Source organism: Dermacentor andersoni, chromosome 2 (genome assembly GCF_023375885.2).
Source record: "Dermacentor andersoni chromosome 2, qqDerAnde1_hic_scaffold, whole genome shotgun sequence".
Classification (NCBI taxonomy): Eukaryota; Metazoa; Arthropoda; class Arachnida; order Ixodida; family Ixodidae; genus Dermacentor; species Dermacentor andersoni.
Genome location: NC_092815.1, coordinates 189,905,507 through 189,931,391, shown reverse-complemented (window position 1 = coordinate 189,931,391; position 25,885 = coordinate 189,905,507). Strand labels below are relative to the sequence as shown.

The following is a 25,885-nucleotide window of genomic DNA, read 5'->3' as shown; positions in this document are numbered from 1 at the left end:
GCTGGGAGAGCGTTGAGGTATCTGTACAGGAAAAACGTTGAATCCCAGGGGAGCAAAAGAACTAGGAAGCTTACCAGCAAGTATGCGGCCTGTAGGGTGGGCAACACAGCAACAAAGAACGTCAAGCTGAAAGTCAGAGAGGCTGAAATAATCTCATGTGTGGCGGCAATGGAGAAGAAGCCTGCCATGGGTAACTACTCAAGAGGAAAAAAAATCAGGAAAGAAACAATTTATGATAACTCTAAGGGAAGCTCATAACTTTTCGAAGCGAGATCGGGATGCCTTAGAACACGCACCTATAAAGCGATATATAACAAAGAAGCAGCACGTGCTTGCTGCGGTAAAGCTAGGGAAACGATAGAGCATGTTTTATTGGAATGTGAAAACATCTGCCCAGCGGTCGATTTAGGCACCACTTGAAGCCCTTGGGTTCAGTTAGGGCAGTGGAAAAGTAAACATGTCGGTAATAGAGATTAGTAAGAGGCGATTGGAAGATTGGTGGAAGAAAAGTAGGGAAACGAAAAAAAAAAAACGGAGACGTACAAAAGCATAGTTCGCAATAAGGAATCAGAAAATTTGGTTGTGGGAGTTTATAAGGTTTTTTTTTTTCCTTTTTTAACCTAGGTAGGACATTAGGCAGTATATAATAGCAAGAGCTTGGTGGCGCAACCCACCGCCCCGTTCTAAAGAGGACGCTCATAACATACATACATACATACATACATACATACATACATACATACATCCAATTGCTCGCGCGCTCTACACAGCAGTGGATGGCACTGCACAAAGGAACCGAGACGTGTTCATACCAGATACCGATAGAAAGCACATATCCTTCTCTGATAACGTAAGCGTGTATGCTGACACAAGGCTCCCCCAGCCTTTTTATCTCGAGAGCTTCCATAATTTGCTTAGACAGGCGATCAGCAGATCTGCATAGAACGCTTGTCTCTTCCAAGAAAGGTGCGCAGCCGCAGAGTCCACAATGCAAACTTAGATGTCAAGAGATTACGATTATTGCATTGCAACCGATGCCCTTTCAACCTGTCGTTCAGGCCTGCGTCTGCGCATTTGGTCAACATACGTCACGCCGCATGATAAAGAAATTGCGTACACCACTTTTTCTTCGCAGTGCACAAACATGTGGCGACGTTTCTTGCTGCAATCAGGATAGTTCCCGAATTCTCTATTTACTCTACTGCACAATTTTGCAAGCTTATCTGGGGCGCAAAGGGCCAATGCCGGCCTTTTCACCTATTGTCTTCAGCTTATGTGAAACGGCATGAATGTAAGTAATTACGGACGCATTCGCTCTACAGTTCTGTAATGCGGCGTGGTCAGCGATCGCAGTTTTCTTTAGTTCTTCGAACATCTTTTTTCTCGAGTACAGGACTGGGGGCACACGCCAAGGGAGTTCCATGTGGAAAGGTGCACAAGCACCTTTGCATTAACGAAGTTGAGGCAGAACAAAGAAAAACGCCATGGAAAGCTGTCTAAAAGTTTCATCCTGTTGCATGACAATGCCTCATCCCATACCGCAGGTAACTGTAGTCAAGAGTTCGACGAAAGTTCGTCTGGTCAGGTAACATGATGATGAAGAAATTGCGGCCACTGACCAAGTCAAGGTGAAAAAACACACAGAGACGTTTCGGGACCCGTACGGGTTCCTTGGTCACACTAAAAGCGGGCAAGAGCCGCGAGTCGTTTTTATGGCAGAATGTGACGTAGGGAACGGGTGTAGTTAGAACACGCCATTCTTCAGGACTTCCCGGATGTACAGCTTCATGCAAATTTCATGGCGACATTAAGACTACCTACCTACCTGACTACTATTAAGACTACCTGCAATATACGGACTACCGAAAGTTCACAAGCCAGGCGTTCCACTACGGCCCATTGTAGACTTTACAAGGTCACCGCTGCACCGGTTATCAGGTTACCTACACCAAGTGCTGGGCCCGCTCACCGGCAAGACAGCGACGCACATTTCAAATTCTTATGCCTTCGTGGAGAAAGTACGCGACATCTCCCTGGATGAAGACGACATTATGGTGTCATTTGACGTGAAGTCGCTCTTCACTTCAGTGCCTGTTGACCTGGCCGTTGCTACGTGCAGAGATGCCCTGCTGGCGGACGACACGCTCGCTGAGCGCACCCCTTTGGAAGTACAGGACATTTGCGAGCTTTTAGACTTCTGTTTGAGCAACACCTACTTCACTTACAACAAACATTTTTACAGGCAGATCAACGGAACTGCCATGGGTGCTTCCATTTCCGTTACTACCGCCAACTTGGTCATGGAAGTCATTGAACAGAAGGCCCTCACTGACTTCGCTCCCGCGCCGAAGGTTTTCGTCCGCTACGTAGACGACTGTTTTTGCATTGTGCGAAAGCCGGACGCTTCACGCCTCCTACGTCTTCTCAACTCAGCAGACGCAGCCCTACAATTTACCACAGAATACGAGTGTGACAACAGCCTCCCCTTCCTTGACGTCCTCGTGCGGCGAAGTGGAACGAGGCTCTCATTTGCCGTGCACAGGAAGGCGACTCGTACCGGCCAGTACTTAAGCTTCAATTCATGTCACCCGGCTTGCCACAAGCAATCCGTTGTCTCATCTCTCGTGACGCGGGCCACACGCATCTGCTCAAGTAACCACGAAATGCAGAACGAACTGAAAAGTATTCGTCACGAATTATCCAGGAACGGGTACCCCAAGAAGTTTATTGGCAAAATGGAAGCCCGCGTCCTCCATCCAAAGCCGTCTCAAGGCAAGTCGCTCATGAAACGCGCTGGCGTCCCATATGTTCCTGGCGTCAGCGAAGCTCTTAGCCGCGTATTCTCAACATACGATCTCAGAATAGCCCACATGCCATCCAACAAGCTGAGAAATCAGCTTGATAACGTAAAGGATCGGCTTGAAAGCAAGAATTATCCCGGCGTCATATACAAGGTACCATGCGCAGACTGCAGCTGCAGCTACATCGGTGAAACCGGCAAATTCACGAGAAGACTAAAAGAGCACCAAAGGGACGTGTCCAACAAGAAAAAAGTCTCGAACGCCCTTGCCGAACACGCCGAAAATCGCAGTCACCGCATCGATTCGGAAAACGCTGCTATAATAGCTAAGGAAAAGAATTCGATGACGCGACTCTTGTTAGAATCTTTATTTATTCAAACTACTGACAACACTATAAACAGGACTGATGGCAATCTTCCCGCTAACTACACCCGTTCCCTACGTCACATTCTGCCATAAAAACGACTCGCGGCTCTTGCCCGCTTTTAGTGTGACCAAGGAACCCGTACGGGTCCCGAAACGTCTGTGTGTTTTTTCACCTTGACTTGGTCAGTGGCCGCAATTTCTTCATCACCGCAGGTAACTGTGGCAGAACTGACCTTATCCTTAGAAGTGGTGCTTCATGCGGCCTATTCGCCCGGCCTGGCTCCTTTTGACTACCATATTTGCCCTAATAATAATCTCAAGAAACATCTCAAAATGCAAAGATATGAGGTTGCTCCGGAGGCAACTAATGCCGCAATCGGGTGGTTACGCCTGCAGACGGAATAATTTTACTTTCATAGACGGAAGAATCTGCAGGACAGATGTCGCAAGCACTAAAACTTCCTGGAGGAATACGTTGAACAGTGTGGCCTTGACAGCTTCCTTTATAATTTTTTTCTGAGTAAAGGTCTGCAGCCCTTCGTACACACACGATAATGCGTTTGAATCTCAAACACGTATAAAAGGTGTAAGCAAAACGGGCAATATGCACAGAATAGTGTGGCAGTTACAGCTTCCTTGCAAATTTTTTTGTGGGTAAAGAATCAGCAGCCCGTCGTACATACACGATAATGCGTTTGAATCTCAAACACGTGTAAAATATGGTGGCAAGACGGCCGCCCGTTCATAAAAACAAAAAAAATAACTCGAGCTCCATTAAAATTAAAGGGACTGACAACCAATTTTCATGGTACCCACTTTTTCAGTGCAATGGCAAGCACCGGCCAAAGCGTCTAATCATGAAGCAGTAACGCGGAAAACGCTGCGGAACATTTTTTATCAGAATTTTTCTATCTGCGGTGAGGATAAAGTTGTTCACTAGAAGCATGCTGAAAACTGATAGGTTAGCGCGATAGCGATTATAGGCCGGCACCAGTGGGAGGCAGACGACAAGTGCGGCCGTAGGTGTGAGAAAGTATTATTTTGTTTACGAAGTCGATGTTCCTGCGAATCATGTATTCCAAAGTGTTAAAGTATTCCTGCGATAATAGCCACGTGTTTTTGCGGTTTCCTGTCCCACTACTTTGGTATTTGACTAGCCAAAACGAAACCAAACCCATCGAAAACGAAACGACGCTTTTGCACGTGATACGCGGATCGTTTTGCTGTAGCCAAGCGTGCGCTTCTGATTAGATGTCTCTCGAAGACCTGAGCGAGCTGGAACAAAGGATTTTAGCTCGCATGCGCGCTCGGAATTTAGATCCTTACGAAATAGCACCCATGCTCCGTCTGCTTCGATGGACGAAAGCGGCAGCGCAATAGACCGTCCCCGCCACAAGTAGCGCACTTTGAGAATCGGTGTCGGCGACCCGACACCGATTTCGGTCTGCCGACTGTAGGCGACAGCGTTCTTTCGTTCGTGTCGGCGCCTCTGTCACACTGTACCGACACCGACAATCTGCGGACGGTCGGCGGAGAGCTCGGCGTCGGTACAGTGTGACAGAGGCGCCGACACGAAGGTAAAAAAACGCACCCATTTACGGCACAACTCGTCAATGGGATCTTGTATCACAGGGAGATCGTGAAAGTCTGGGTACTTGCAGACTCGTACTATACTCGCGCGCGTACAACAGCATGTGCGCCGCCATGCATGCGGGACGACGCGAGCGCCGCTCGTCAGCGTGGACTTTCTTTACTTCGTAATACGCGCAGAATAAAGTGCAAGTGTCTTATACTAACTGCATGCAATTCTAAGCAATAATTTTACTGTACTTAATGACAAGTCGACTGACGTACAGTAATGTCCTTACCACATTTCGAAGTATCAAGATTTCACCGCCACACCTCACCACTTACTGGTTTTTCTTATTTTCTTGGCCAGTTTAAAATTATATTTCCTACTAAAATCCGGTGCAGCGCGCTGAATTCTATCGCTATAAATCATGGACATTTCAGTTCCATCAACGTCTCAAAACATATTCTGGCCAGTTGTCGGTCACTTTAAGCTTCTAAAAAAGCAAAGAGTCACTCTTACCGACGAGGAGGCTTCACAAGCCAGTTCCCGCACCGGCTCGCCGCAGCGCCATGCATTTTGGTGGTATCTCGTTCGGCCTAGTTAACTGTTCATCGGTAAAGGTGGTGGGCGTATGTTCTAAAGCAGCTAAACAAAGAACTTTGCAAGTTTCGAGAACTTTACTGCGCCACAACGGTCAAAACAACAAAGTACATTGCAATCCATGACGTCACACGCTGACGTTGCCGCGCGGCTGTTTCGGCGCAAAATTCGAGGAAGAGTTTCGCCTCCATTCTCCCTTATGCCTTACTCTTACCGCTAAACTAACGAAACTAGAGTTTTGCACGAGCATTTTATCCCTTCGAACTGACGTAGGGCTCGTTAGGTTCGGCGAACTTTGCTTACGTTTCGCACAAACCTTTCCGTGTGCTGGCACAGGACGGTAATGCCGCTGGAAGCATGCTGGTAGTTGGGGCACCAGTGGTCGTTTACCCACGTGGGAACCACACAACCTTTGCGGGCGCTCCTAACTGCCTCGCAGAAGAAGCGGACACAACAGTCACCCGTCGTCTGGCAGCAAATGAGCTTAGGTTCCCCGCGAAACACTGCACATACAGGCCGCACCGGGACTGATGTCGTCGCCGCCCTACGACATCGCGGGAACCGGACAAAAGCGTGCAGTGCGAGTGTCCTCCAGCGGCATGGAGAGACGGGTAACGAGAGGCTGCGATGGTCACACAGGGCAGCGAGCCGCCCATACGAAAGCAATGATACGGGATGTTCTCGAGTACTGTGCCGTATGCTTGAAAGTGCATGAGCTCGGGCATGGCGCGGATGCCCGGAATGGAAAGGAAATGCTACTTGCTTGCATTTGCGCCTCTTGCTGTTGCCGTTATTTGTTTTCTTTGAAGTGAATCCACAACGGAAGGTGTGGCTAAGGGAAAGGAATACTGAAGGGAGGGCCCTAATACAGAGAGAAATCTCGCGCGTCAAATTGTTCTAACCAATGGTGCGTGTTCGAGCAACACGCTTGTAAAGCCGCGAGGAGTCCCTCAGCTCCATAGCGCGAGCGGAGAAGTGCGATTCTTTCGATTCGAGTTGGATTAAAGATGGGGAGAAAGCGGTCAGGACCTCTGGAGCTCTGTCACTCCGCAGTGTTTTGACATGTATATTTCGAAATAAAGCTGTAGTCCCGTGATAAGGGATTCCGCGATAAAGCCAATTTTCTCCCCTGCCTGCGATTGCAACTTGAAATTTAGGACTTCAATACTAACTAGGTACAGCGAGGAATCCAGTGCACTCGTCAACTTTAGTGGATGTGAATTACAGAGAAATTTTGTTTTATTTTTTTCAACGAGCCTGTGGCCCGTATACTTTCGCCCACGGGTGTACGTACGGAGAAGGTGTTGCGAGCCCCCCGGAACGTGGAGTCTGAAGACGAACTGAGTGTCGAGGGCCAAGAGCCCAGAACGACAGTGTTATCAGCGGGATTAACGACGCAGTATCGGCCTGAATGCAGCATCGTGTTCAACTGCGTTTCTTAGTGCCTCTTTAAATCTGCATTCTTTGTCGGTGCACGCCTTTGGGCTTTTAACGCACAAGCGTTCTGTGGCTTTCGTCAGCTACCCTCAGCATCTGTGGCGACACATTTCTCCGCTGACGCACCGAAAGCGTACATGTTCGGGTGCCTCCATGCCACGTTTCTACGACGGGAGGCGACGCTGGCATCGAGGCACCCTAGTACGCGTACGCAGACTCTGGTCAAACCGGTTTTCTTTTGTTGCCAATCCTTGCGCCAATGTGGCATTGCTCCGTACACGCGACAGTAACAGTCACGGTCGTGACATGAGTGGTCATCGCTGCGTTGTTTTTCGAGGCGAACATTAAGGAGAACAGGAAGGAAACCTCTTGCATTTATTTGCAAGAAAGGTTCATTAAGCGGATAAATACAGCGAGAGCCAGAAATCTCTTTCAAGTTCATCGTGCCGTCCGTTGTTTACGAGCACACTTGGTGCTCTCCCTTCGTAGGACAGGCGGCGGCGCTATACAGCTTAGCGCTCTGGCAGTTGCCGAAAAACCCCGGGACCTCGCAGATGCCGGCCGCCGCCGCCATTAACGAGCATTTGTCGCTTTTCGTGGAATTCTGGCAGCGCTCTCCAAGACCGCCGCGGCTTAATTCTTTGCCAAGTTTTCTCCGCGTTTCGTGACCGCTCTCGGACGTTCACCCGATATCCCTCGTAACCACGCGGCCTCCCTGCACTAGCGACCACTCCCTCTGTTTGCGTATAGTAGCTTTCCACCAGGGATGGTCCTTCATCGCGCACACGGACGAAATGGCACTGTACGTCAATACTACACGTGCAAGTTCCCCGACGGCCTCCGGTGTCGAAGGGCATCGAGCGCGACAGTAACAATACCTTGAAGGGCGCTTCGCGAGTTTCAGCTTGCCATAACTTTCCGACGTTTCAACTGATTGACGCCGCCGCACGCCTCAGGGTTTCGTGTGGGATAACCAGAGTTAATGCACCGGAGGCAGCTCTCATAGAGCAGCCGCACATTTTATTTCATAACATTCAGGGCACGCATATGAGAGAGGACTAGTCGGTGTTCCTTGTTAAGCAGTGCGAAAGCAGACAAAGGACGCAGACAAGGGTATGGAGACTCCCTACGTAGAGATGGAGAAAGCAATCACGTGGAGGAAAAGCGAGGAGCTCAACAAGACAATAAGCGCCTGGTTCGCTACCCTACGATGGGGTTAATTCAATACGAAGAGTAAAAGGACGGACCACTGCATGCACACAAGAGGATTCACAGCAAGGCTATATACAGACGGTCACATCAGACTAGTGCGCTTCAGTGCAGTTTTTTTGCGCCAGCGACTGAGATGTGTCCACGGCCCCAAAACCTGCCCCGACTATAGAGGTCGAGGTGTGTGTTGTTACGATCGGCCTGCAGGGGTACTGCTGTGCAAAGCTATCTCAGCCCGCTGCAGGTGCTTCGATCGACCCGCGGGGATGGCGTCTTTCACAGACAGGGCGAAGACGACAGCGATAACCATGAACCATGAACGACCATGAACTTCCTTCGGATAACTGGAGACTACGGCAACGTTAATCCACTATGCGCCGTCTTCGGAGAGTCGGCGACGGCAGCAGGGCTGGCCACGTTTGGCGGACCGTGTTGGTTGATTTGCCGTGGCCTTCACGGTGTTAGAATCGCACCGCTGGCACGAGTTGTTGGAATCTCAGCGCTGCACGCCCGTTGTTGCAAATGGGTCGCAAGCCCCAAGGGTAGCGTTGGCCTGGCGGCCTGGGGCACTGGAAGCATCCGAAGGTCCCGGCAAAGCATGAGTCGACTGGTAACAGAACAACTGGTTTATTCTAACATCGCAAAAGAGCGGGCGGTCAGGTCGACCGAAGTGGAGAGACTGGAGAGCACGTAACTCAACGGATGAAATCGGAGCCTCTCTCTTGGCGTCCGGGGGCAGCTGCTCTTATACTTTCGCAGTTGAGGGCAAGAAGGAAGGCCTCGTGACGAGACCACGTGACGGCGGGTACGGACAGACTGAGAGACACGTTGAGACGAGTGTAGTGACGCATCGCCAAGCTGGCGCCTGTCAGACCTCCTCGCTTCACACTTGGGGAGCTCCTCCCCCCGCCTGCCGCGCTTTGACAAGCGTGGGCACACACACACACACGCACACACGAAGACACGTGGCACTGAAACACGCCTGGACGCGCTTGGCGGGGAGACTGCGGGAGCTCCGAACGGGCCAAAATGTCCGCCGCTTTGAACGAAGCTCCGGCGTCCGTTGCATCCGCGCCGGCTATACCGCGCGTTGTAGGCGAAACGTAACAACGGTCTATTGGCAGCAAGAGAGCTTCTCTAACAAAATTGTGTTTTGCGGTGAGTTTTCTCGGGCGACTACCGGGGACACTCGTGGCGACTACCGGAGAAACCAAGCTCTGAAATTAAGAGGCGCCGGCTGGGGCAAGCGTGACCATTTGGCTACGAAGACCCGCTCAACTCAGGTTCTGGGAATCCAAAGTGCGTACGTGTGTCTGAGCCCTCCCACTCAAAGGCGGGTCGACTACGCCCCGACTGTGGACGGTCCGATTGGACGAAGGTTGGTCAGCAGTTTTCCCTCCCCTAGGGATCTAGGGAGGACAGAGGCTTTTTAAGCAGCAGTTTGTCGGCTACTAGAGTGTGCTCGTGCTCGACAAGCGGTGTGCTTGGTGCTTTGTGCTCGTGTGCTGTATGCTTCGTCTTGCGTGCTCCATTTGGGAGTGGGAGTCACGCTAGACTGTCGAAATGTATCCCTTCTTCTAGTGTAAATATGTAAATAAACCCTGTACGCCTAGTTCCTCCCAAGTTCCTCCCTACGACCCCAAACCCGACAGTGTTGCATATATATTTCATATTAGGGCGAATGAGAAAGTATTTGTCCTTACTTTTTTTATTAGCCAAAGATACATACAGGTAATTACAAATATACGTACTATTCTAGGTACCTTACAGTATTTTTCCACATAATCCTAACACCGGTTCAGACATTTCCATCGCAGCAATAAATTTGAGATACCTTTGTCATCAGTCAGCGACACACGAGGCCTTCCAGAACGCTCATTGTCATGCAAAACTTCACGACCTTTTGCGAACTCACAACACCACCACCTCACACTTCTCAAGGTGAGACACCTTTCGTCCCTCGCTCCATAGAAAACGAATTAAACTTCGTTGCTCGTACAACATGGACGGTTGAAGCACAACCATCTTCAACAAATGACAGCAGCGCCGTGCCGCGGAGCTACGATGCGGCATAGCAGACGTCACCACCACCAAACGTCCTTTGCTTAGGCGCATTTCGTCAAACAGACCCGCTGTGCTCAGTGGCAAAGATGACCACGACTTCGAGGACTAGCACACGTGGTACGAGAGGGTGAGCACGCACAATCTACGGGATGATACCACGAAGCTGAATAACGTCATCTTTTAGCTCTCAGACGTGGCAAACGTGTGGTATAAGAAGCACGACACGGACTTTCAGACCTGGTCCGCTTTCAAAGCGTCGTGCTTGGACGTTTTCGGCAGCCCTGCCGTCCGGAAGCTGCGCGCCGAACAACGTTTGCGCGCTCGGGCGCAACATCCCGGTGAGACATTTACGAGTTATATCGAGGACGTCGTCGAACTGTGCAAGCGTGTCGACGATTCATTGAGAAAGGCTGCTAAAAAGCAGCACGTAATGAAGGGTACCGACGATGACGTCTTTCAGATGCTTCTCGCGAAGTCCCCTCTCACGGTGGCTGGAGCTGTAGCGCTATGTCAGAGTTATGAATTGCGAAAGCGACGAACTTTGACCCAACGTCCTTACCAATGTGACGAGACACTCGCGGAGCTGGAAGTCGTCCTTGGCCACTCGTCCCTCTTCACACAAATCAAAACGTTTGCGATTGAAGAGGTGGCTCGGCAGCTATCCCTTGTGTCCACCATCACCCAGCATCTGGACCCGCCACCAGAGCAGCAGCCCCCTCCTTTGGCTCTTATGCTCCGTCACGCGATTCAGGAGCAGATCGCCGAGGCCCTACCGGTGCCAGTCCAGCAACAGCCTGTCGCCGCAACTCTGAGTTACGCCGAAGCAGCGAAATGGCAGCGGCCACAAATTTACTTGCCGTTTCATGCAGCGTCGCCTACACCCGTTGCTACGCCCGTTGCTTGGCACCACCCGTCGTCGCCGAAAATCATTGGCGTACGCCCGACAACCGGCAGATATATTTTGCGTGTGGCGGCCCCGGCCACATCGCCAGACACTGCGGTCGTCGGGTACAAACGTTTCGGGACGCTCGTCATCCACCCTACTATGCTAATCACCCTCGTTCAAGCTACGACTCGTAGGATCTGCCGTCCAGTCTATCCCTAAGTGGCCATCCACCATCTGAGTCACGTCGCTCACCCTGGCCGCTTCGCTGCTCTACGGCTCCAATGCATCGCCGTTCTGCCCCTGGAGAAGAGGGAAAGTTACTGCCACATTCAGGAGGCAGGAATTGCGCTGCTGTGGTAACGCCGAAGCCGGGTCCCACCCTTTTCCGCCGGACGTTGTGGAAGTTTTTGTGGACGGCGCCCGTGCATATGCTCTTGTAGACACTGGCGCCGCCGTTTCTCAGACAATTTTAGCTGGGCGTTCGCAGGGCTCTGCGTACGCAGCGAAACCGTGGAGGCGTCAGTGAGCATAAGCAGTAGGCAGGAGCACACATGGTATCTTGAGTACGCCCGCAGCTTTTCAGAAGCTACGTAGCGGGCGCTGCGGCTTTAGCGGGCTTTGCGGGACGTTCTCGCGTATTCTCGCGTGCTCACGAGAGCGCATTTTTCGATGTCGCTCTTGCCGAAAATATGACTCCGGCTTGTGGTTTGACTTCGTGGCGGTTCATATTGTCTACACAGTTTCAGAAGGTGGCATGTGGCGGCGCTGAGTAGCACACTACCGGCTCCTGCGCGTACAAGTCAGAGATCCGCTTCTCAACTTTAGCGTCCGGCCAACTACTGATGTATGGTGCCCGCGCGCTTCGCTACGCACGCACAACCTCGCGCACTGCGTACGTGGGTGGTTGCGGACGCCCAACTAAAACTGCCTATTGACGCAACCATTTGCCACGCTCCGAAAACTGATATCATCTCTTACAGTCGACTTTCCCTGGGCACAACAAATGCCGAACCGGTTCAGCCCTTATCCGCTTCTACTGACCGTGTGTTTTAGTTCGGCCTTTTTACGCTCCGCTCAGCAGCTAAGCGGAGCGGAAGTGCGAATGCGCCCTCCGCTTAGCCGCAAGCGGGCTAGCGGAGCGACAAACACGGTCCGCTTGCAAGCTGCCTGAGCGGAGCGGGCTGCGCAGCACGTTGGCTAGCGTTGGCGTCAGAAAGGATTGGATGCAGAAAGCAAGCTCGCTGGCTATCACGTCGCGTTCCCTAAGAGGGCGCTTTAGTTTCCACTGGATAAAATGGACCGGTAACGCATTACAAGCGCACGTCTAGATGCTTCATGTATAAATAAGTTATATATATACGTTTTACTTTATAAAAGTGATCAATTGGTGTTTTTATTTTCTTTCATTACCCTCAATTTGGCCAGAGGGCGCTGCAACTACAAAAGGTCCGCTCCGCTACGCTAAACGTATAACTAAAACGTGAAAATCGCCCGCCGCTCCGCTGTGGCTTAGCGGGGCAACTCGCAGCGGAGCGTACCGTAACAACGCTCAAAAAACACTATTATCAAGCGCGTTCGCTACGCCGCTAAATTCATCCTACATGCAGCCTGCTCTCACGATATCATAATTGGCTGGGATTTTCTCTCGCGTCACGGCGCCGTAATCGACTGTGCCCGCGGTGAACTAGCGCTCTTTCGGCTGTATGGCGTGCCCATCAACAAAACCCATCAATCTCGATGCAAACTCGTCGTCAAGGAAGTCATTTGTATTCCTCCGACCACGTCAGTTCTTCTACCCGTACCCTGCAGCGTCCTTTCCGACGATGTCGTAATCTTTGAGCCGTCGAACATTTCTCTGACTCGGAAAGCTCTTCTGCCTCATGCGACCCTCACCATTTCGACTGGCTCCAGCACCCTCTTCATCGCCAATCCCCTTCCTTTTCCCGTCAAAATGCTTAGAAGTGAATGACTTGGATGCGTGCAACCAACTGATTCCTGGAAGATCTTCAATGTGCGAAATTAGTCGTCTACAGCCGACTTCGACGTACTGAGTGCCCTAAGCTTTTCTGACTCCTCAGCCTAACATGTGTTCAGTTCGTCTATCGCCGGCGGACTCTCTCCTCTTCACTAACTTCTCAATCTGATGTGCCAGTTCCGCAATACTTTCGACGTTGCCCAGGCTGCACTTGGCAACTCAACTGTTCGTCCCCACATCGACGCTGGTTTTAATTCACCACTGCACCAGCGGCCATATCATGTTTACACCACAGAACGCCGCATTATTACAGAGCAGATCGACGAACATGCCACGACGCGACGTCATCCGACCGTCACATATTCCATGGGCCTCTCCAGTGGTTCCTGTAAAGAAAAAGGATGGTTCCATCCGCTTCTGCGTGGATTACTGGCGCCTCAATAAGATCACTCGAAAAGACCTATATCCCTTGCCGCGTATCGATGATGCCTTGCGTAAGTGCTTGCAAGGTGCCGCGTACTTTCTTTCTTTATATTTGCATTCGGGGTGTTCTGTATTAACTGCTGCAGGCAACTGGTGGATCATCGTTGCCGTCGACTACCTCATACGGTACGCCGAAACTGCCGCTCTGCCCACTGCCACAGCCCGGGACTTCACGTCTTTCCTTCTTAACAGGTTTATCCTTTGACATGGCCCTCCACGCGAACTCCTGAGCGACCACAGCCGTGCCTTCCTATTGACGTGGTTGAAGACTTGCTTCATCAGTGCCATATTGTCCACCGCACCAGCACGGCGTGCACCAGCGTGCGTGCGTGCGTGCGTGCGTGAGAATTCACGCGCGCACGTGTGAATTCTGGGTGTCCCGTTGAGCGAGAGCGGCGGATTAAAGGAATCGTAGAGGCAATTTAGACCCGCCTGGCGCCCGTACCATTCGTACGCTGTGCCTGACCACGTTGACATTCGTGGCCTGCTACGGAGCTGCGTGCTTCCAGCTCAACGGTGCACACTTGAAGCAAGTGGGAGTCATCCATCTCGAGTCCCTACTGATCTGCCGCGGTACACGCAGAACACCGAGCTCTACATATATGCAGGCCTACCGTTTCTCAAGGCAACCATTGAGCCGCGCAACGAGGACCATGGCGCGTGGAGGCAGAACATGTAGGCTGGCCGGAGGTCTCTCGCTTTGCTTACCCGTACCAAGCCGCCTTGGCGACGACAATCCCTCAGACACTAACCACCTGCCGAGCAACCAATCCCGAGAGTCCTTGAGCCGTCGAGGGAAGTATTGGTGAGAATGCCAAAGCCCCTGACGAAAAGGCATCGTAAACAAGAACACGAGGATGAGCGCAGGGTGAAGGCCTCATGCACGGAAAGCGCTGAGAATGCGATTTCGGTGATGCAGCATGCGACAATACCGCAGGAAGCGCTAAGCTGGTGGTAGTGACAAAGCACGGAAACAGGAAAAACACGCACTAGTATGGTTGCGTCTACACGCCTCGTCAACTCGAACCATGCTCTTTGTCGCTATCCATAAGGTTCGCGAAGAGGCCTTAGAAGGCCTATGGAAAACAGGATGCCAAGTGACCATTTTCACGGATGAATGTGTTGTTTAGTGGCGCAAGGGCCAGGTCATTTTCACGGACAGCAGGGACGCCCTGATGTGATTCGCGGGCACCCTGAGTCACTTCAGTCGGGGACATAAAGCTGTGGGGCAGCAGGCTCCACGAGATCACAATTTCAAAGTGCGAGTGCACTGGGTACCGGTACACGCGGGCGGCATCGGTAACGACGACGCGCACGCGTTGGCGAGCGAGAACGAGGCAACTGACCGCTCCGTCCCGGCCATCCCTATCCTGCCCACGCCGAACGACCCAGGTATATACCCGGCTGAATGCGTCAGCGCGGCCAAACAGAAAAGGAGGAGTGCTCTGGCGGCGCAAACTCTTGACAAATGGCCTCCCCCCGCTATACCCAAAAAAACCTACCGCTCGGCGCCCAAGTGCTGGTGCAGAAGGCACGCACTGGATATACGCTCGGACAGAGGACGTGCTGGCCGGGCGGCGCCTTTACAAGAAGAACCCGCGCCGCAACACCTTGGGCAGAGAGGAACCGTACGAGCCCAACATGTAAGTTGACGACGCCGAGAAAAAAAAAATGGAAACAAAGTGGAGCTGGGCAGGTCATGTAATGCGCCGGTTAGATAAACGTTGGACCATTAGGGTTACAGAATGGGTACCAATAGAAGGGAAGTGCAGTCGAGGACGGCAGAAGACAAGGTGGGGCGATGAAATTCGGAAATTCGTAGGCGCTAGTTGGAATCAGTTGGCGCAGGACAGGGGTAATTGGAGGTCGCAGGGAGAGGCCTTCGTCCTGCAGCGGACATAGAACAGGCTGATGATGATGATGACTGTAGTTTGGGTATAACATATTGCACCTGTATATCAGCTGTTTCTACGAATGCTTTTAGTAATATTTCAAACTAGTCGTTCCGAAATGAAAGGACGGTTCCCTGAGGAACATGACGCTAGTGGTGGCGACCATGGGGTGATTGATAATACGACGCAATTCATCGCCAATTAACAAAAATTAACGTTACTAGACTAGGTTCAGTTTTCAAACTCCTGTGACTGCGTGGACCGACCACCGATCCTCGCATCTCGTGGCGCTGCTGTCGCACTTTGCTCGGTCAGCACGGCGCGGACGGGGCGGCGAAGCGCTGTCCGCGGCTGTTCACGCGTTGTGGCGGTGTTTATTACACGCGTGTTTTGCCGCAGTCTCGGTGCTTTTTGCGACACTCTTGTGAATCTTTAATGCCGTGTGCAATTTGACGAGTTTACGGCCCATGTCATCCAATTTTATTTGGTGACGCGAATGCACATTTATGCTCCGTTCCTGCAGCGAGAACCTGCCTTGAATGCGCAAGTATGCGCGCAAGCGAGCAAAGCCCACGTAGGTTTGACATTGCACTTGTGAATGTGATGCTCTGATGAAAGAAATGGCGCTAGCTTCATTTTTTTTTCCTACCCGAAATGAAGTTCTGAGAGTTCGTATGTACAGGGTGTCCCAGATAACTTTAGCCAGAGTTTTAACATATGCGAATGCCAAGTAGCTGAACAAAACCAAGGTAATGTTGTTTGTCGTATCTTGGAGATGCTCAAATATTTTTTTTTTCCTTCCGCCTAGTCTTAATTATTTCATAAATTTCTGAAATATATAATTATATGAAAAGTGTCAATGGTAAAATTGTAGCGCGACGTGAAAAACTCCCGATACATCTTTCTGTTCCTCAATACGTGCTACATAAAAGTGTTTTTCCGAGTGTGAAAGAATCCCGCCGCTCGAGGCACTTTGCGTGTATTCCCGGGCTGCTTTCACGCTCGGAAAAACTTTTATGTAGCACGTACTGAGGAACAAAAAGCTGTGTCTGGAGTTTTTCATGTCGCTTTACAACTTTCTCATTGACACTTCTAATCTAATTATAATATTTGCGAAGTTCATTAAATAATTAGGACTAATTATCTAATTAGGCGTGATAAGAACAATAATTTGAGTATCTCCAAGCGACGGCAAATAACATTACCTTGGTTCTGGCCAGCTACGTGGCATTCGCATATTTTTAAACTCTGGCTAAAGTTAGCTGGGACACCTTGTATATCAAGAGAAGGTGCCTTGGATTTATTCCTATTTTAAAAGTGCACGGATCGACCTGTTGACCACTGCAACTCCTGATGAGTAGCACCCATTAATTACCCAATTGACCTGCGGACAGCTACAACGGCTGATTATACAACTTTAGTACTAATAAGCTAATTGTTTTTTACACGATCAAATAATGAAAATTCGAGGGGCACAGCGTTGACGAAATATCTGATTTGTATATCTTATGTTCTAATAAAGAAAGAGTTATCCCTACGTGGATGAATGCGAAAGCATTGCCACCACCAAAGGTTGAGGGTTCGACTCTCACCAACGATCGTGGGTTCGGGTGCCTTAACTCACATTAACTTCGTCTTAATTATCACAAAAGTAAGTGGGTTCAACTACTACCAGTGGTCGTGAGTTCGAGTGCCATAATGAACTCTATCGTAATTAAATATGCGCCTTAATTCGCTCTCCCTTAATTAACTTCGTCTTAATGAACACCGAAGGCACTGTGTTGGACTCGCACTAAAGGTCGCGGGTTCGAGTACCCTAACTATATCTTAGAAACTGGTATTAATTAACATCGCCATAATTAACACCAGCGGTCACGGGTTCGACTTCCACCAATGGTCGTGGGTTAACTTTGCCTTAACCCACTCTACCTTAACTGGCGTCGTCAACTGCCTCGATTGGCTCACTTGGACTCCCTTGACTTTTTGGACCATCGTATGGCCGCGCTAACGCCGCCTCATGAGTCATACAATGCATTCGCATTAATTAATTAGCACTAATCAGCAACATCTGATTACAGCTACTAATCAGCTACTTACATTTACCCATCAGCAAGAGCTGATTAGTACAGCGCAGTGGACGGCCGGGGCTGCTGCGGCCTTGGACTAAGGACACCACAACGCATTCCGGGGGAGCGCAGCAGCATTTTCACAGCTACGTAAAGTTCAATCAATCTGCTAAACGCAAGACTATAAAGACATGAAATAACGCATCCGTTAAAACACTTGCTGCGTTCGTAAGTTGCGCAGTCGGAGGACCCAAGCACTTTCGCCAACGCAGAGCTGCACCCGAGTAGAGCTTGCTTAAATACTACCTGCGGCGCTCCCGCCCTCTGGTGGCAAACAAAGGCTAGGGGCGCCCGCTACGGAGAGTTAAACTGAACCTAGTCTAGTAACGTTGCTATTTATCTCCTAAACTTCTAATTTAGCGGGCTCATGATAATCGGCAAATTGAAACTAGTTCTCCGTACAAGCCACATTAACTTTTGGACCTGGAAAAAATGCGATGACCCGCGGAACTGTGACACGACGAAATTTGGCTATCAGAGCGCACGAAACCGAAACTGGGAGGCTGCAGCACGCGCGCAGCGGCCCTCCTTCTCGAAGCGACGTCATGCTTACGTCAAACGCTGCGTGACGGTGTCACGATGCGCGCTAACTGGGCAGTGTCTAATCCTAGAGGACACTTGGGAGTCTACAGCGCGGCGCGAGATTTGAGCGCAATAAAGAGGACGGCGACGACGACATGGGTCTGGCGCGAGCGCGACAGCATGAAAAACGAGATATAAAGAAAATTTACAATAAGAGGAGTTCACGGCAGACTACGAGAAAGAAGGGGGAAGAGAAGGAGAACGGCAGGGAGACGTCGGAGGAAGTGAGCGGAGGAAGACGGCTTGGGCTGCGGAGGTGCACATACGTTCGTACATGACCAGAAGCACCTCGAGCGTACACAAGGACTTCGCCGAACCACATCGAAGCTTCCCCGACGGCCCGCTGTTTACCGAGCACAACGCCAGCGGGGACCGTTGGAGGAAGGCTGCTGGGGTGCCGAGCCCGGGCTCGCAGAGGACGGCTCCTGATGACCTGTGAGGCCCCTCCCGGCTGTGCGGAGACGGGGCAGCGTTTCGACGACCGTTCATACAGCTGCAGGGTTCGGCCATCCTGGAGCGTCACTGCGCTGCCTACGCCGTCCGGACTTCTTACCAGGATAAAGAAGCAACCGGTCGACTTTTTTTTTTTCTTTCCACAGTTTTGATGACATCAATTCGGACTCCCTGGTGAACTCTGTACATTTGTGAGGACGGCGTTAAGCCACAGGTTTACGGTTTCAGCTTGTTCGCCTTCTTGGATGCCCTCTGTTTGTACTTGAATGCTATGACCCCTTCTTTTGTCAATCGATGTTGAGATTTTGTGGACTCAACACCACTACGCTCTTTGTCACTGTCTTGATTTTTGTTCTATCAAGTGTTCTTTTTTTGTGTGTGTGTGTCTTAATTTGCAGCTGGTTTTGCTCATTTCTGGTGGTATTTGTTTGGCGGCCAGTTGTTTTTTTTTATTCATGCACTTTCATTTCCATAAATTAATCATTTCTTTAATTAGTAAGTACACATTACCCCTACGCAGTCCTCGGTGTGTTGGCTTGTTGGCTTCTTATGATATGACGAACCAAATTCGTTACAGACGGGCACCACCCTGGGCAGCGCGCTGCGACAGCGAGGGGAAATAGACGCAACCTTTTTTTTTCCTTGAACTATTCGCATTCGATTCGGAAGTTTCACTACTCGAGCACCAGAACTAAATTTATTCTGCTCGTCAAACTTGGCTATTTAGAATAATTGCCTCCAAATATTGCGCAATTACTGTTTTGCGCCAATTCTATGAATAGTGCAAAAGGATAGAAAGTCGGGCGAGTTGGTACGGTAACATGATCTCGGATTGTAGCGCGAAGGTCACCTATGAATAGTGGCGAGCAAAAATAATCGTTTTGTCTCGATTTGACTATGCCTAATGGTGAATGCACACATTCGTGGCTGAGACGACAGGCATACTAACGCAGACCATTCCGATGGAGGTAAACATCGAACCATTAACTTTTTTATTGTTACTTTCTTGCAGCATACCCGGTGAGGCAATGCATAATTGTCGTGCAGCTGGCGTCTACGCGCGACCTTAGCGTACCACCAAACTGCAACAAACTCGCTCTACTCAGCGAGGAATGAGAAAAAAAAGAAAACGTACTACGCACATAATCCAGCATATTACGTCGCCTGCCGCAAAAAGCAATGTAACAAACGAAACACGGTGCCTGAAAGGGTGCGTCTTGCATAACAGCTATGTTTTTGTTCTTTTTAATTCGAAAGACAGCTGAACGCACTTATCCAGGGAAAACACGGAGAAGGCGGGAGATGGCAATTGAAGACGATGAGCAAAACGAGAACAAGGTAAAAGCTGGAGCCAGGGAAGGCAGTTATGGAAGGTGGAAAAAAAAACAAAAACAAAAAAAAAAGGAGAAACACCCCGGCGCGTGACAGTTTTCACACCGCAGCGCGCAGGCATTGAGCAATGCAACGTCCTTGAGCGTGCGCCACAAGAAGTCAACGTACGGGGGTATGTTGATGCGACCGCGCACAGCGGCCGGACCCAGGCATGCAGCCCTCCTCGAGGCATGCCTGCACTTCTGCGCCGACAGAGTGCAGTGACCCACTTCGTATGCTTTGATGAGGCCCCATTAACATCTGCCCCTGACCGTGGATGGGATGTCGCACCTGCGACCTCGCAACCGGAAACCCAGAAAGTGGTCGGCAGGCGCACGAGGTCGCTTGCACAAGCAAGGCGTTTCGTCACCTTTGTCTCGAAAACTGCAAGCCGCGACTCTTCTTTTTTTTTCTTCCTTTTACTGGCTTCGCAGCAGTCGCAGCAGTTTTCCCACCTTCCCCCCTCAGCTCGTTCCTCCTAAGCGCAAGATCGTCGAGGGAGTGAGAAAAAAAAAAAAGAAAAAAAAACCACTGAGGAAGCCTGCCGCACTTTGTGGCGAGTAAAAGAAGAAAAACATCCTCGGCGGGCATAACGTTAAACAACAGAAATCGCTGAGTAGTCACGAGGAATGCCAGCGCGTTGCGCAGTAACACGCAATAACAGCTTAGCAGGTCTGGTCGCTTATGAATGAAACACAGGGCCGCAGGAGTGAAGGAGTGCAGCGATTATCGGCATGCCAGCGTTTCTCGGCGCTAGCAGGAAAAAAAAAAAAAGAGAGAAATAAATAAATAAATAGACAAAGTACGGGGGGAGACCGTGCTTTTTTTTAACCTTTTGTGGGATATAGGAGCATTTTATTATAAGGATTCTTTATTTCTACAAGCCAGCATACAAGCAACAGGATACTTGGAACAGCAGTGGTTGACGGGAAACACATCGCTCTTAGATCACTAATGTCTTCTTCAACGACTGCACGGCAGGCGATTCGAACTGCTTGGAGAACTTGTCAGAATAAACTTGCTCGAAGCACGTATTATACGATTCATACGGTGTCTTGCGGAAGGCGGCGCGAGCACCGTCCCAATTTCTGTGTTGCACGTATTTTGCTACCTTGCGCCGCCCCATCTACCAAACGCCTCAAATCTTTTTCGCCAACCGAATTCATTTTTTCTAAAAATTTGACTCAACACTCGTACAATCACAGAACAATCCGAAATTCGTAAAATTTAGAACAAAAGAAAGTTCGGGAGACTTGGGAGCAACGTACGTATTATAACCACATAACCGCTGACTCCTATCATATAGCAAGATGCGACCACGCGTTCACTCTTAAAACTTTGCGCCCTTGGAGGCGTATCTTGACCGACAACGATAATCGTCATCTACCTTGCTTGCGTTTCCTTTCTTTAAAGCCCGGTACACATGGTGCGATTTTACGCTGCGTTTTTCCTTTTTCGCAGCTGCGACCTCCGCAAATGGGAACTTCGCATTTCACATGCAACGGGCGTGGCAGCTGCAATTTTCATATTTGCCAGCACCAGTGGCGCAGCTAGGTCGTTCGACACCCGGGGCCCGTAGGTCTTCTGTCACCCCCCCCCCCCCCCCCCCGGGTGTAGTGAGAAAGGCGAGGATATCGAACATTTTTGGGGAGGGGGAGTATTGTTTCAGCACCAGCACAGCCGCCTTGGCAGCATGAGCACAGCCGCACATGACCCTACTCTCCCTCTCTTCACTTTCGTTCCCAGAGATCGCGAATGTAGCAGGTATGCACGCTGTTTTATTTTCAGCACTAAATACCACAGGGTTCCGCACTGATAACGCGTCATAAGCGCTTTGCACATCTGCTATCAGACTAACGCTTGGCAGCCAATGCAGATGCGGCATTGTGGGAAATATGGCTCACATGTAACAAAACGATTCTAATGGAATTTTAATTAGCAATTTTAGAGACGATATTGCATTTCCAAAATTGAAGCCCGACAGTCATATGTTCCCCAACAACAACGTCACAGAATTCGTCGTAGGTACTACGGCGTGCAGTATTTTGGTTGTGCGTAGCCCTGAACCCAAACGAAAATTAAATAGCGCGTCAGTGACAATGATTTCGTGATCCTATTAGGAAACTCCATCTGCTTTCCTGCTGCGCGGTTGACAACGCTATGACAATTACGAGTTCTCTTCATTCTGATCCATAAAGCCGTTCTTTATTTGCTGCTATTGGCAAACGTCATTATCCGAGCTGCCGTACCGCCACAAGCTGGGAACGGAATAGAGCACGCTTCGCGTCAATTCCTGGCGTTAACAAGCACAACAAAAGAGAGAGAGAGAGAGAGGCCACAATGAAGCCCATGCCAGCGAAAGCTTGCGCTACTGCTGGTCTGCGCTCGCAATGGAGAGGATAGAAATATTGACATCACTGGTGTAGTATTTCATATTTATTTCGGTACTGCCATACTGGGCCACTCACAGTGCCAAAGTACTGCAGGCTCTAGCATCCACGACGATATTGTTTAGAGAAATTTTTTTTGTTGATTTATTAATATGACTTTGGGTCCTCAATTCCAGAATTGCAATGTTTCCTCCATTTTGTTATTTAAGCTGTAACTTAAGATATCATACTTTAAGATAGCGCGGACTAAACGGAAGAGGGACCCAAGAGCCACATGGCCTAACTGTATGTTAAGCGACGTCCGCTCCGATCATGAGCGCACGGCGAGTGGCTTAGTGACCACTTAGCAAACTAAATTTATTAGCCCGCACATTCGTGCAGTTATTACGTAGGATGTTGATAAAGCTGCAGCCGACAATTCTGCAGCACTACACGTCTGGTACATGTGCTCGGGCTGCTGGTTACACTCTAAGAAAAGTTTACACCCTTTGGAGTGCCCCTTTCCCGTAACGAACGGCATGCGCGTTATCAGCATGATAGCATTCCCGACAGGAAAGTAGCGGGCGCGGCATTTTCAAGAAAGGAAACGCATCAAGGCAGATGACGATTATCGTTGTGTGGCAGAAGGGGCACTCCAAAGGGTGTAAACTTTTCTTAGAGTGTACCGCAGCATCTTAACCATTTGCGCCCAGTCAAGCCGGCGGAAAGAGGGGGGTCTTCAGACATATATGACACCCCCCCCCCAACCCCAACTGGCACCTGCCCCCCCCCCCCCCCCCACCCTTTACTACGCGATTGGCCAGCACCTACACTCTTTGGGTCGCCCTTTGGGTCGTATCATGCCATACACAACAATAATCGTCATCTGTCTTGCTTGCTTTCCCTTTCTTAGAAACCCTGCGCTCGCTACTTTCATGTCGAGAATGCTCTGCCGTGCTGATAACTCGCGTGCCGTTCGTTACTGGGAAGTACCGGGCTCGCAGCGTTAAAGAAAGGAAATGCGGGACAGACAGATGACGATTACCGTTGTGTGGCAAGATACGACGCATAGGGTGTACTGCATTTGTTTAAGAGTAAAGAATTAAATAATTTTGTTTGGACAGAATTGCTTTCGGCGTCAGTTTGCTTCGGTAAGAACAAGTACAGCAACCCAGAAACTGTTTTCGTGACAGTTCTTTCTGTTTGAGCGCGTTAGTTTATCAAAACAAAAATTAAGTAGGAAGTCCACAGTGACGTGTCTACGATCCATGTTGTGCCTGGTTCCCCGTCCTTGCCGCATGTGAGTTTTAATTCGCAGAGAAGTTCAGCAGTCCAAACATCGAAAAATCGCACGCACGAAGGGTCCGACGGCCCATCCGCCGCAACTATAGGCACTGTCCACCTAATAACGAGAGAAAGGCCTTGTCTTGTGGTCAACCAATCTCATGTCCAACACACTAGCCAGGAAGATCAAGAGAGCTACTGATAACGACGTGCATCGACACACTCCACTCCTTTTTCGATTCTCCTATGTTCTATATAGTGCCTCCGCGGGCTAGGGATATGGACAGATATAAATAATTAAACAAACAAATAAACAAGCGGGTGTCCGACGAGACTCACCCGAGTCGAGGTACTTCTCGGTGGTGTGCCTCAGCGGCGGGACCGGCAGCGGCGGCAGAAGCTCGTCGTGGGTGAAAGTGGCTTCCTCGTCGCTCACGTAGAGCCGGTCGCGCTCCCTCCGAGCTTCCTCGGCGGCCGCTCGGTCCATTTCCTGCGAGAATTGCGAGCGCGAGAGAGATGCTATATATATGGCTATATGTGTTTACGAAGCAAACGACCCCGCGCCGCCAACACCTTTCTCTCTTTCGCCGGGACGTCACGAAAGCGGAAACGAAATATGACCCGAATAAGGACCACGGCCCGCCAGCGGACAGCAGGCGAAATTACAGGACGGGAACCTGCTGTAGTACGAACGCTACGCGAGCACACGGGATGTCTGCACGGGAACGACGCCAGACCGTACACCGCTTGTCCGAAGAGCGCGTCACCGGATAGAGCAGACAGCCAGTAGACCGCGGTTGACAGGCTCGTCGGCATCAGTTGACAGTTGGTTATTACGTCCACGGATGCATGTGGCAACCCAAGGGAAATGGGCGATGCGAGCCTGGAACAATCTGAACCAATCTGAAAACAAGCCGTCGCGAATGGGTACACAAACGATGTTCAGGTCAAAAGAACGAAGAATCCGAAGAACGCATAGTGTAAACAACAAGAAAGTTACCCGACCCACATGCGGTAGCGCAGGATGCCAATGCGACTCCGCCCAGGTAAATAAAAGCAAACAGCCAGAACCAGCGTACCAGAAAAGCACGGGTCAATGAAGCGGGCTAGGATACATGAGGTGCGCGATCGCGACGCGCCAGCCGATAGCAACAACACGACAGTGGTGGCCGCGGCAGCGGTTACCTGGAGCTGTTTCGGAGGAGCCGAGCCAGAGACCTTTTGGTGCCGGGGGCTAGAAGCTGCTCGACATAAGTAGTCGAGCAATCGAGTGGTCCCTTTACGGGCAATTTGGAGGCTGTAGAAATGACGGAAGCCTTGGCACGGGGCTACATTCTGCACATGACGACCTTCCGTCGCCGCCGAATTGGCCGAATGACAGCCTACCAAGCCGAGGCCACGCGAAGATCTTGTTTTCAAATCTACAGATGGGTTGTTGCTTGGGCTGTACTTGTATTGACTTGGCTCAAAACAGCGTCGTACAACTTCGCATGTGTCAATTTAATAACTGCTACGCATATATTTACTATTTCATAATAAAGCTTTTATTACCATCTAATTATTATTTGTAATTTATAATAATGTACTTTCGCACAACAGTTTTGTTCAAAAATACAAATAATATGCTAAGTGATTAGCGTGTTGCTATCCGAGACAAGCCTCGCCGAAGTGCGCAGCAGACGCGAGCGTGCGGTCGATGCAAACTGCGCGAGTGCGTTTTGTTGCGCGTTTGTGCGCTTCATCTGATAGCCTCGACTAAACTTGATAAGGCAGCGATAATGGTTGTGCTGACAACCTTTTGCTTATATGCTGCTAAGGTACGTGTATATTGCCTGTTGTTCTCTTTTTTCCTTTTTTTCACTGTCCTTTTGGGTCTGGTTTGTCGGCGCTCTGACAGTTTCACCAGCAGCAGACTCTAAAAACTGATCCTCGCCTGCATGTGGCGTATAATTTCGTTTAACGCTGTTCAGTTGTACGGAGTTTAGCAGGGTAATCGTGGGGATAACAGCTGCTTACCGACCGAGTGCTGGTGCGTGTGGCTATGACCGTAAGCATGCCATTAAGAAAACGCCGTAATTTCCGTTCAAGAAGATTGGATACACCGGACATAAAAATTTTGTTCCGCAAGACTAAGCGTTGATTGTGAAAGCTATGCGGTACGTATTGACATGTGAGGTTTGCATCTGCACTTCCTGAGTAATCGTAGTTTGAAAGCAAATCGGTGTTGTCCCAAATGATCACAGCGGCAAAATGCCTCCGCGTGCGCCAGAGAAATTCCTCTCTTTCGCTCTCTCTCTCTCTCTCTCTACACATACACACAAACCAAACGACTCCGCGCCGCTGACACCTTTCATTCTCAAGCCCAGACGTTACAAAACGGGAAAAGAAATATGGCCAGAATAAGCAGCCCGGCC

At 50.2% G+C, this 25,885-nt stretch overlaps 2 protein-coding genes across 2 annotated transcripts in view; one reads left to right on the top strand and one right to left on the bottom strand.

Annotated features, from left to right (window-relative positions):
• The window catches only part of CROT (Carnitine O-octanoyltransferase), a 220,813-nt gene that overhangs the window by 133,253 nt on the left and 61,675 nt on the right, over positions 1-25,885 (bottom strand). The window contains exon 3 of the mRNA XM_055075955.2: positions 23,811-23,961. Coding sequence (XP_054931930.1) covers positions 23,811-23,961 — 151 coding nt within the window. The remainder of the gene's footprint in view (positions 1-23,810; positions 23,962-25,885) is intronic.
• Positions 25,133-25,885, top strand: part of LOC126540299 (GTP-binding protein 10) — a 28,991-nt gene continuing 28,238 nt past the window's right edge. Inside the window, exon 1 of the mRNA XM_050187101.3 lies at positions 25,133-25,288. Within this exon, the coding sequence (XP_050043058.1) occupies positions 25,250-25,288 (39 nt within the window). The 5' untranslated portion in view covers positions 25,133-25,249. The remainder of the gene's footprint in view (positions 25,289-25,885) is intronic.